The sequence below is a fragment of the Sinohyriopsis cumingii genome, chromosome 7 (assembly GCF_028554795.1).
Source record: "Sinohyriopsis cumingii isolate HCF-2022 chromosome 7, ASM2855479v2, whole genome shotgun sequence".
NCBI lineage: Eukaryota > Metazoa > Mollusca > Bivalvia > Unionida > Unionidae > Sinohyriopsis > Sinohyriopsis cumingii.
This window is the reverse complement of record NC_142967.1, coordinates 106,065,280-106,078,330: the sequence shown is the minus strand read 5'-3', so window position 1 is coordinate 106,078,330 and position 13,051 is coordinate 106,065,280. Positions and strand designations below refer to the sequence as shown.

At 35.7% G+C, this 13,051-nt stretch overlaps 1 protein-coding gene across 2 annotated transcripts in view; it reads left to right on the top strand.

Moving 5' to 3' along the window:
- Nucleotides 1-12,274, top strand: part of LOC149795884 (uncharacterized) — a 48,747-nt gene extending 36,473 nt beyond the window's left edge. The window contains exons 7-8 of one of the 2 annotated variants that reach the window (XM_089965804.1): nt 5,970-6,089; nt 9,811-12,274. In XM_089965804.1, coding sequence (XP_089821930.1) covers nt 5,970-6,048 — 79 coding nt within the window. In that variant the 3' untranslated portion in view covers nt 6,049-6,089; nt 9,811-12,274. The remainder of the gene's footprint in view (nt 1-5,969; nt 6,090-9,810) is intronic. The other variant, XM_089965805.1, reaches the window with a different exon arrangement.
- The last annotated feature ends 777 nt before the right edge of the window (nt 12,275-13,051 follow it).

Below are 13,051 nucleotides of genomic sequence, written 5' to 3'. Positions count from 1 at the left end.
CATGATTTCATAATTTTTATGTGCCTCATGATGGTGTGTCTGTTTGAAAGTAGAGATGACAAAGTGAACAAAATGGACGAGTTTACTGCATCACAAATGAAACTTTCAAAGAAGCAAATGAATGAACATGATATCTGCAATGTCCACAATATACATGAGAGATGGAGTATTGAAAATACCATTCTGATCATTTAAACAGTTATTTAGGAGAAATGTTCATAGCTTTTCCTTAATGGAATGGTTCAGACTATGACCAGTTTTCTCATGGGTACATAAAAATAGCATTTAAAATTATACTGATAGCAAGGGCTATCACATATCTATCAGATATGTACCATTTTAGAAATGAAAGTACTAAATTTGTGAGAATAAAATGCAGTTGAAAGTTTCAAAGAAAATTAAGGGCCTCAGAGCCATTAAGCGAAGACAACAAAGAATTTTTATTTCTACCTGTTAAATGAATTGTCACACACCAGTTGCTTTGCAATTTTGTGCATTAACTTTGTTGATACCATATTTCGGATTTAGGCTGTGATAAACAGGATACATGATACAGGTCACAACATAGCTAGGGGAGCATGCAGTTGACCTGGTAATAAGAATGGACCAAAATACTTACATTTCTACATCTTGAATTTTCTCATAATCCACATTCTTAGTTCAGCAAATCTGAATTACGTGGGCTATGTCATGAGTTCCAAGGCTTGACTACGCATTTTGAAATTGTACTGTAATTTTGTCTACATTCCAAGTGCAGTAATATCCTCCTTACTGCACTCAAAATGAAATAAACCTTATATTCCAGAGCGTCTTTTTGATAATTACAATTAAACAAGTTCATATATTTTCCATATTATGATTCGAAACATTCAATGACAGAACAGAAACACATGCAGATGAGTCAAGACGCTGCTCCTTCGCTGCTCAAATCATGTACTGTATGTGGAAGTGACACAGATAAATCCAGTCCATAATCACAAAATTTAGTAGAATCAGCAAAAATACCAAAATCATTCATTCTAAGACCAAATGGAAAAGTTGTTGCAATGCACATTCATTCAATACATGATTCTAAATTTCAATTATTAGTAGACCAAAATGACAATTCCTTTTGAAAGTAATGTCGAGTGCATGACTGAGTTCAAATTTCACTGGGTAGAGTTAAGAGTGCATTAATGTTGTTGTGTATCAATGAGTCTGTGGTTGTGTATATTTTTTTGGAATTCAGCATAAATTCAGTTACTTTGTTCCTTGTAGTGTATTTTTTTTATAATTATGCCTTGGGTAGAATAAGCAAATGAATGTATAATATAAAGGTTACTGTATTTGTATGGGAAAATATGAACTCATTTTATCGGATGGATACTGTACTCCACAAGGTCATGCATTATCCAGCCAAAAAAATCTTGTTCATATTTTCCCATACAAATGCAGTAACCGTCAATTCACCAATGTCCACCATTACTAAAAACTTTGTAAGTAGTTTCCATTTGGGGCAAGAAAGAAACCTTTTGTTTTAAGGCTCAATAGGTCAGAGTAACAGGTACTGAAAGAAAGAAAACTGTTTCCACACAGTAACTTGTATACAAGTTACCTTCACATAAAATTGTAAATGGCTTGTATCTGTGACAAGAAAGAATTGTTGATTTGGGGGTGAATAGATCAAAGGGCAAAGTCATAATGGCTCTTAATAGGAAGATGGTTCATCAAAATAGTTCATGTTAATTATCACCTACTTTGAACTTTGTGATTGGTTTGTATTTGAGACAAGGATACAGAGGTCAGGGGCTGAAAGCTGTTTTTACAAACTACTTATGTGAAGAAGACATATTGAATTGAGGGCTAAAATGTCAGTAGGTCAAAGTCAGATGGATTCCAAGAAGTAGAATGATTTTCACAAAATGAACTTGAGTCTCCTGCCACAAACCATGACTAACATTTCTGCATGTCTTGCACTGGAGATAAAGTAGGCATCTATTGAGTTGGGCGTCAGTAGGTCAAAGGTAAAGGTCACCAAGACTGGAAGGAGAAAAATGATTTCTACAAAGAGCCTTTGTTTTGTGTCTTTTTATAGATTACTTATATTTCATACAAGATAGACAGCCTTTAATTTGAAATTCAGATGATCAGAAATCAAGATAATATAACTCTAAGACGAGTCCTTGCCATATACACTGTACCACAGCCAGAGTTCATTAGTAGCTTGCAATTTTGGCAACATTTTGCATATAAGTCAAGGAAGAGAACTATTGATTTTGGAGTCATTGGGTCAGAGGTCAAGGTGACAGTAACTGGCATGGATACTGTGTCCTTTAGTACCAGAATATCTAAACAGTGAGAGAGGATTTTACATAAAAGCAGTATCATCATGCTATTGACATCATGGTTACTGTATAATGTGTCATTTACAGTTCTGTTGCTTAAATTTTGAACCGGTTTCTTTTATGTACTTCTCAATGCTATGATAAAATTGTATGGAGAATATTATTTCTAAAGTAAAGAGATAGCAGTGCAGAAGAAACCAGTTAATAATATGTTACATAGGTAAATGAATAGGCATAAAAGATAATTTGTGAGGAAAACTTATTTTTAAGCTTTTGTTTTGGCTGAAAATGTTCAAGGTATTCAGACTTGTGGAATAGGAGAAATGGATATACCATTTGATCTCTCCTTGGATCTTAATTGCTACAGTGTACATGTATATATATGCTCAGTGGTAATTATCATATAACCATTCTTTGATTGCAGCACACCTGCTAAAACTCAAACCTTGCAACCCAGAGCTATGCCCCCATTTTCTTTGGAGAAAACAAAGAAATAGTAAGGGCCTTCTAAGGCATTCAGAATGGGGAACATTCCTTTCCTTTCAGTTGATACTGTAAACAGTAATGTCACCCTTAAACTTCCTTTTTCCCATCCTTTTTGCAAGTAGTAAGCATTTTCATATAATGGGAAACACAACCCCATGGCTCCATGGATGAGACAGGTTGTTTTGGACATCCTCCAGATCATGTTCTGTGCCCATACTTTGTTATCATGTTATCCATCATTACAGAAGACCCTAAGAGATCTATACAAAGTAGATGTCTTGCAACAGATTCAACACCTAGATTTTACTCCAGGTGGTTCTTGCTGTCAGAAGCCAACATAACTCATTGGCTGGTCATAAAGTCGAGCTCTTGACCTTTTCATCCAAGCATCATGTTTCAAATGGAAAATAGATGGGTTGTCTACAATGTTCATGAATGAGATTTTGCATTTAGGGACATGATATAATGGTCCCTGAGTCGTTGTGAGATTTGTTGATGAAGTTGTTTTGTTCTGGTTAAAATTCTGCAAAAAGCACCAGTGCATTATATTCTAGGTCAAGGTATAAATCTCTGGTTTCACTTATGCTTAACCTCTGATTCCATATCAACAACAAGGACAAATCTGTTACCCAGTTGGTAGTGCATTGGACTTGTAATCCAAGGATCACAGTTCTGTACTTGCCCTGGCCAGCTACATTAACTGCCCTTGTGTGTCATTATGAAAGGTTGTTAGCTCCCATTTCTTTGGCATGATATAGCCAATAATGTGGTAATTTAATTTTATGGGGTTATGTCGACAGGGTATATTAGGAATGTGCCTTGAAACATCTTGACAGCCACTTCTACTGTCTCAAAGAAATGCATCTCATTCTAGGAATTTCTTCATCTATTAGGTCTGTTCATTGTTTAGTGGACCACTGTAATAATTATTTTGTATCAGTGGTGGCCAGAGCTCTACCTACTGGAGATCCTGTTTGGGGATATTTGAGGTCCCATGTCAGCAAATGGGAGGACCTTACTTTGGATATTCACTTGCAGATTCACCCTCTAGGAAGTTTGAACTGCATGGATGCCAGCATGGTGGTTTGGGTTGCCCACCTGCTGTCATTGCAGGAAGTCAGCAGGGTGTGGTTCCTTCAGGAGACAAAAGGCCCTAGTCAGTGAATTTCAGTTGTTGCTGGAGATACCGTCTGGAAAGAATATTCCAATTTCTCTGCCTTCAGGAATCAGATGCTCTGATCTCAGCCAACATGTTTTGGGTTTCTTAACTGGTGACATCATCAAATCCACATCCAAGTCCACCATATCCATGGACATAATTAGTTTCCTAACAGACTCATTGTCCCAATGGAATTAGCTAGTCCAAACTGAATGGTCTTTTGACCCTTTAGACAGATATTTACCCGTGGGGTTTGACCATTTGTGATTTTTGTGTGACATGGCTGAGTGAAAAACTATCAACTTTTGTTACCCTAGTCACTGATCCAAAGGCCTGGACAGTCAACACTCTTTCTATGAACTGGGATGGTCTAGATGCATACATATTCTCCAGGTCACTCTAAAACCAAAGGTCTTATAAACTGTGAGAGAATCAGAGTGCCCTCAGTTAAATTCTAAGGAAAATCATAGTCCTCCCATACCTGCTTCAGCAACATTAACTGCTGACCTGGAATCTTTGAGCCTACATATCTGGATCATATCAAACAAGCCTTTGAGTAAACATTTCTCAAGAAAAGTGGTGGAGAAAATAGCTTTTGTGTGAAGGTCAATCCACTAGAAGTGTATAAGAGGAAGTGAAGTTTGTTTTCTCAGTGATTCATTTTGCACAAATAGCTTTCTCCCGACCAGTGATGTTTTAGAATAAGAAGTTGGCACCCATCACTATAAAAGGCTACTGTTTCACAATCAGACATGTTCGTCACCACAGAAGGGAAAGTATGGATGAAAACAAAGATCTTTTTGACCGTCTGGTGAACTTTGTCCTGACACAACTGAAGGCTTTGATCTAGTGTCCAAAATGGAATCTACCATGAATTCTGACATGATTGAATCAAACACTGTTTGAAACTTATCTAGATCCCCATTTGGTTTGTCTCTGATATCAAATCCGCTTCTAACGACAATGGCAGAATCAGTGATATACATACCTTGTTGGTTAATCTGAACTGTAGTTTTGTTGGATGGTTCAATTTTGCCCATGATGGGCTCTGCCTTCGTTGAGAAAAACAGGTTCCTACCGATGGGATTCTTTTGTTGTGAAACTTCTGTTTTCATGGACCATTTGCCAAATAAGTGTCTGCTTGATGCAGTAAGGGCTTTGAAATATTACCTGAACTGAGCCAAGCTGATGTGAAGAGGGTGATTTCATTGAAGGAAGGAAAAGTCAAGGTCAGCTCAGGCTCTCTCATCCTGGTTGTTGCTTCTAACGACAATGGCAGAATCAGTGATATACATACCTTGTTGGTTAATCTGAACTGTAGTTTTGTTGGATGGTTCAATTTTGCCCATGATGGGCTCTGCCTTCGTTGAGAAAAACAGGTTCCTACCGATGGGATTCTTTTGTTGTGAAACTTCTGTTTTCATGGACCATTTGCCAAATAAGTGTCTGCTTGATGCAGTAAGGGCTTTGAAATATTACCTGAACTGAGCCAAGCTGATGTGAAGAGGGTGATTTCATTGAAGGAAGGAAAAGTCAAGGTCAGCTCAGGCTCTCTCATCCTGGTTGTTGTTGTTGTTATAGGGTTTAATGCCATTTTTCAGCACAAGATAGGCTATACATGGCGGCCAGTATTAATGGTGGAGGAAGAACCGGGGAAAACCCTGGAAAGAACCACCAACCCACGAGAAGCTACCCCCAAGCTTTCTCACATATCCACATTGGTCGAGCCCGAGACTCGAACCCACGCAGACAGAGGTGAGATGGCAGTGATTTGTGATGGTCTCTCATCCTGGATACAGTGGGTTATTAACTATGTGTACTGAGACTTGACCCCAAACCAAATGAAATTTCTTGTGCATTTCAGCTCATATGGTTAGGGCAGAAGCCATGAGCATTTCATTCAGGTGCTACTGTTCACTCACTGAAATTATCTAAGCTGTGAAATGAAGGGCAAGGATTACTTTTTCTAGCTTTTATCTTGGGGATCTTTTATTCCAAAGGGCTCAGTTTGACCAGGTGGGGCCAATAACAGCATCACATCAGGCTACAGTCCCTGGTGGATTGGCAGTTTCAGAATGATGCAGGCACATTTTGTGTCCTCACCTCTATCCAGTTATGAGGTACTATGATCTGGTAATGTATTTGGAAAAGAAACCAATTTTTGATGTAAAATATGTTTCTTTGTTAATACCTGCTGATAATGCAGTTGCAGCCTCTCAGCCTCCCCTCTATCCAAGGCAGGATCACTCTTGTCTGATTTGCACCTATGCAGAGAGATGACTTTAAGCTATTTTGTTGCTAAAGCTAGTTTGCAAGGTTGAGGTCATACTCCTAAGATCATCTTTGTGCAGTGTACTTGAACAAATGTTTTACTTCAAAAATTGGTTTTAAATTTATCCACATTAATATATTGAACTGAATGTTTATAAATCCTGCAGTTGGCTTTGAATTCCATTCATACTGTATAACTACAAGTACTTGGAAAGTATAAAATAGGTATATTGTAATAAATACAAAGTCATTCTTTTTTTTCTGAGTCAGAAAATAATGTTTTTTTTATATAGCATATGAGTATAATAAGTTGATCTTGTGGTCTCAACTTATTTTTAAGATCAGTTTAATTTCTTCACTGACTCAGAACAAAACAAATGTATATGTAGGGAGGCAATATGGCTAAATGCTAGTTTTACAAATTGTATCTTGATTGTAACATCGAAACAGTTTATCAAGATCAAGGAGCTATGTTTTAGTCCTATATGTTTTATTATAGCAAATAAGCAATACATAATGTAATCATAGTACCTTTCAGGCAGCTGTCTCTTGCACAAGATGTATTTTTTTTTTTTTTTTTTTTTTACATCTAGCCTGGACAAATGGATTTCCATTGACAGTTGTTATCTGGATACATTGATAGCAATGTCATAGTAAATCACTGTATTTGACATAAAAATTTCATCAGTATATATTATTCTCACAAGTTCAGGGACATGTATTTTGGCCTTGCTTCTTGACTTGTACAGGATGTATTTTTATGAATACCTCTGATTGGATGCCCTCAACATTTTCAATATGAAAAGCTCACATCATTGCTTGCAGAGTGATGTACTACAATGTTTTGTCTTCTGCCCACCCCTTAAAGCTTACAAGCAGAAACCATTCAATGTAGACATGAAATTTTACTCATATCTGTATACAGATGACCTGAGTAGAAGTTTAGGCCATTACAGTAACTTTTCAGTTTGTCACACATATTAAAACATTTTGAAAACTTGTCAGCATAATTTGGCAGAAACCACTTGAGGTAAGCAAATAAACTACGGTAGACCTCACTGTGTGTACATGACTTAATTAGATCTCATAGCCATTTCAGCAATTTGTTTCAATTTTTATTTTACACATTCTTGAACTTGTTTGACTTGCACTGTTAAGACTGCACATTAGCATACATTTTTTTATTTATATTTATCAAAGTAAAATAGTAAGGATAAGAACCTTTTTTCTTGCCTGTAAATGGTGCAGGCTATTGGAATTGTTTTTTCTTGCCTGTAAATGGTGCAGGCTATTGGGATTGCTTGTTTTTTCTTGCCTGTAAATGGTGCAGGCTATTAGAATGACTTGTTTTTCCTTGCCTGTAAATGGTGCAGGCTATTGGGATTACTTGTTTTTTCTTGCCTGTAAATGGTGCAGGCTATTGGGATTACTTGTTTTTCTTGCCTGTAAATGGTGCAGGCTATTGGGATTACTTGTTTTTCTTGCCTGTAAATGGTGCAGGCTATTGGAATTACTTGTTTTTTCTTGCCTGTAAATGGTGCAAGCTATTGGAATTGTTTTTTCTTGCCTGTAAATGGTGCAGGCTATTAGAATTACTTGTTTTTCCTTGCCTGTAAATGGTGCAGGCTATTGGGATTAATTGTTTTTTCTTGCCTGTAAATGGTGCAGGCTATTAGAATTAGTTTTGTTTCTGACCTGTAAATGGTGCAGGCTAATCGAATTACTTTTGTTTCTGGCCTGTAAATGGTGCAGGCTATTGGGATTACTTTTTTTCTTTCTGTAAATGGTGCAAGCTATTGGGATTACTTTTTTTCTTGCCTGTAAATGGTGCAGGCTATTGGGATTACTTTTTTTCTGGCCTTTAAATGGTTCAGGCTATTGGGATTACCTGTTTTTTCTTGCCAAATGGTGCATGCTAGTGGGATTCCTTTTTATGTTGCCTGTAAATGGTGCAGGCTATTGGGATTACTTTTGTTTCTGGCCTGTAAATGGTGCAGGCTAATGGAATTACTTTTGTTTCTGGCCTGTAAATGGTGCAGGCTATTGGGATTACTTTTTTCTTCTTCCTGTAAATGGTGCAAGCTATTGGGATTACTTTTTCTTCTTCCTGTAAATGGTGCAAGCTATTGGGATTACTTTTGTTGTTGCCTGTAAATGGTGCAGGCTATTGTAATTACTTTTCCATCAGCAGTGTCATCCACTACAATGGTTGATTCAACAATTTTAAGGCTCATTGCAAAGTTTTGAAACTCATTTCTCTTTTTGTACCAGCTGTTCTGTACAATTTAAACTTTGATATAGTACATATATATTACTAAGGAGTGTACCACAGGTCGCATATTCTCAAACCTTTTTGTGCGAGAAACTCAAGCTCATGTGCAAAGTTCCAAAACATTGACACTCTAACATTTATCAGAATAAAACTAGCATCACATAAATTTTAGTTTTTCTTAACTTTGGTCTCTCTAATAGATTGCAAAGTTTTCCATACATAGATTTATCCTAAATATCATATCTGACCTATTATCTTTAAATGTCTTGCTCAAAAACATTTAAAAATATGGAGCCAGGTGTCCTGTCTGTCATAATAATTTTTTTTACAGGTGGGACTCTTTGTCCTGTTATCATATCACCATTCACAGGTGAGACTCTTTGTCTTGACAGTGTCATCTTTACACCATTCGTAGGTGAGACTTTTTGTCCTATGTTAAAACATCATTTACAGATGATACTCTGTGTCACTATAACACCATGCACAGGTAAGATTCTTTTTCCTGATTATGTTATTGTAACATCATTCACAAATAAGACTCTTTGTCCCATCTATGTCATCATAACACCTTTCACAGTTAAGACTCTTTGTCCCAACACTGCCATCATAACACCTTTGACAGGTAAAACTTGTCCTGATTATGTCATCATAATACTGTTTACAGGTGCAACTTTTCCTCCAGTCTATGTCATTGTAACACCATTCATAAGTGAAGCTCTCTGTTTTGTCTGTGTTACCATAACACTGTTAACAAGTGAGAGTCTTGATCCAGTGTAGGTCGTCGTAACACCATTCACATTTAAGACACTTTTTCCTGTCATCATAACACTCTTCATGGGTAAGACTCTTTATCTGGCTATGTTATCATCTTTACACCATTCACAGGTGAGACTCTTTGGCTATGTTATCATCTTTACACCATTCACAGGTAAGACTCTTTATCCTGTGTTCATCATAACACCATTCACATGTAAGACTCTTTGTCCTACAGTCATCATAACACTCTTCACAGGTAAGACTCTTTGTCCTACATTCATGATAACACCTTTACAGGTAAGATTCTTTGTCCTATGTTCATCATTACACCATTCAGAGGTAAGATTCTTTATCCTGACTGTCATCAAAACATTTGCAGGTAAGACTCTTTGCCCAGGTTGTGTCATAACACCATTCACAGGTAAGACTTTTTTTTAATCTTCCTGGCTATATTATGATAACACCATTCACAGGTGAGAGACTTTATCCAGTATACCACTTGTTTGATAGGTTGATGACCTTTTTCACTTTTTTGCTTTCAGGCAATACATGAATAGGAGAGGTGGATTCAACAGACCATTAGATCCTATTGCCTGATTTTCAGTACACATTTTATAACTGAGTGACATGTCTTTCCTCAACCTACAGGCATTGTGGTTTTTAAGCACATTTTTAAATGCAATAAATTGTTTTAGGAAAATTGTATATTTCTGTTGAGACAAATTTATCTGTTGGAGTATGCCACTGGGTATTAATCAGTGCAGTATAAAAAGTCCAATGCCATCATTTATTTTTATGTGTACAGGAAGTTCTTCCAAGAGCTAAAATGTTGGCCGATTAAAAATTGGAGGACACTTTCATTTCAGAATTTAATCTTTCAGTATCGATAATGAAACATCTTATAGTTGATCAGATGAATAATACTGAAGTCTTTATTCTCTTGAATCTCAAATTGGTTTTCCAAAATGAACGGTATTGAATTTTCCATAATCAAAGGGTTGCTTACTTTGTTCAAGAAACATGAGGTAAATCATTCTCTGCTCCAAGCAGGTCTTATTTTCATTTCAATTTGCATTTGATCAATGTCCAGTAGTAAATGCATGTGATCTCAGTTCAACAAGTCAGCACTCAGGCTGTAAGAGTATATATATAAATGATTTTGAAAATTATTTGTATAGTGAAACCTAGCTATAACATGATGGCTGCAGTCCACAGTGTGCTGTGTATCTTATCATGCAGCAGTGCAAAAGTCACGTCACTTAATAAAAAGATGCATGTCAGCTCTAAAAAAAATAAGAGAAAACTTCTTGATTGCATATTTAATATTTGTTGCTTTTTTTAGCAGTGAACCATACTTTGGTAATACGTGTATAGCATGTCATGCTGTACATGTTTTCACCAATGCATGGTTCTCTGACACAGTTTGTCAGTGTAACAAAGGTTTTGGTTGGTCAGATTAGATCACATTTAAAGGAGGGACAAACCAAATAACACCTTACATAGAATATGGAAAGGACCCGATTTCAATTTAGAGAGACCCAGGGTATCAGACTATCCAGTTTTGTTGTAGCACAGCATGAATAATTAAAGTGTCAATACAGGTACTCGCCAACCAATGTACATTTAATCCATGATGATTTCATTGGAAATCTGCACAAAGAAGCACATCATATGTTAGTCATTTTTGTATCTATAATTTTGTGTATGAATTCAAGCCAAAATATGATCCAAGAATAACATTAAAAATGGTAAAGAAAATTTATAGTTTAATATGTTAGCACATGTATGTGTTGAAGTTATTAAGCAGCATCTTTATATAGTTTTGGAAACAGCTAAACAAATGTCAGCTAGATTCCATGTGAATTTGAACAATGTACATAATTCTTTTGACTACAGCATGAATAATTATTAATTTATGGGGGGTATTGATGGTGTCATTCACTGGCCTATTGATTTGCATGCTGATTGCATGACAATGAAGCTAAACCATGTGCATATGATGTCGGGTTTCTTTTTTTTTTCTTCATGCCTTTATAAAGCAGTGCTTGAAAATTGCAAAAGTCTTAAGCTTTGATGATTAGCAATTACATTTACTTAGTTCATTTGGTCAATTAATTGAATTAAAAATTTGGGTGAAGAACCTGTTTTCACCACTGCATTATTTGGTGCCATTTGAACAACCCAACATTCTGTTGATTATGTTGAAGATAAACACATAGAAGACTTGATGCCATGGTTCAGTAATAATTAGGCCAACAGTTATTGCCTTTTTAATGGTTCAGTAATAATTAGGCTAACAGTTATCACCTTTTTAATGCACTGACATCTTTAAGAAATAAACCAATATCAGAGTGCAGCAGTTGACTTCTGACACATCCAAAAGCGAACAATCGCAATAGAACTTTTAAAATCATGCAATTCAGGAATATAACACATCTTGACCAATTATGAAATCAGATTTTTGTCTATTTTGACATTAAAACTTTCTAGTACTTCAAGTAATCAAGTAATCTGTTGAAATTATTTTAAAATATAGGAACCCATACCACAGTCATGTTGTATTCTAATTCATGTCATCATGAAGTGTGTTATAGCAGGGTTTCATTGTATTTTATCTGCTGTACATTGTATTACCAAATAAATAACCACAACCTCAGCCAACCATATTGGCGAAAAATGTATTTGCAGAAGTATCATATTTAAAAGTAAAGTGTGAAACTTAAAAGACATGTTAGACAGCTATGTCAGTATGTTTGGGTATTTATTTGGAAAATCTTTCCCACCTGAGATCTTCAGGAAAACTGTTTACATTGTCTTACTAATGATGTGTTTTCTAATTTTATCATTCGTGTGAGATTGAAAATATTCATCCTCTATAGAGACATATCTGTTGTTGTATGTTCATTTAAGTTCAGTATGGGTGTTGTTAATCATGTCTGAATACCCATTTTGTATGACTTAATGCATCATTGGTTACTCTTAATAAATAAAAGTATTAATGAATCAGCCATTGTTGTCATCTGTTATTCATGGTACACAATATGATCCGTAAAACATCCAATCAGTCATTTTTCTCTTTATGTCACAAATACCCTTTCCTCAAGCAACGAATTTATAAATGAGACAGATTTTCAACATTTTGGATAAATTATATCCATGTTAGCAACAAATCCAGGAGTTGAGTAACAACATCAAGTGTCTTGTTGCAGTAGTGTATGACTGGGAGTGTTTTATCTTCAGAATGAATAAAGTTATGTATGACAGTTGAAACTTTGCTGTTCACTTTATGTCACTGTTGCCTAATATGATCTTCACACAAGTGGTGAAATGATTCATCGATATGTTTGCTTTACGTGTATCAATACAAGTGGTGTAATATTGATACAAATTGATAATGTATGCAAGATATTTTAAAAATTTAATCTTGAACAGTCATCAATAATTATTAGTCATTTTTGCCTTGTTATTCTTTTAAAACCAGAATTCATCTGAGACAGCTGTTGCAATTACAGAAACTCATTTTTTTATAGATAAAACAAACTCTGCAAATTAACAAGAAATGACACATTTTGTAATATTGCACATATATGCACACTGGCCAATTCCATGTTAATTATTTTATTGCAACAGTTTGTTCATCATAAACTAGTTTGTTTCCTCTTACCCTATCCACCCCATTTATGATATTTTGATATTTATGTTAAGGTGTAGGGTCAGAGTCAGTTGCCTATTGAAAAGTTGGAATTTACTGACAGTGCAGTGTCAGCATAGGGTAGCAGTGTA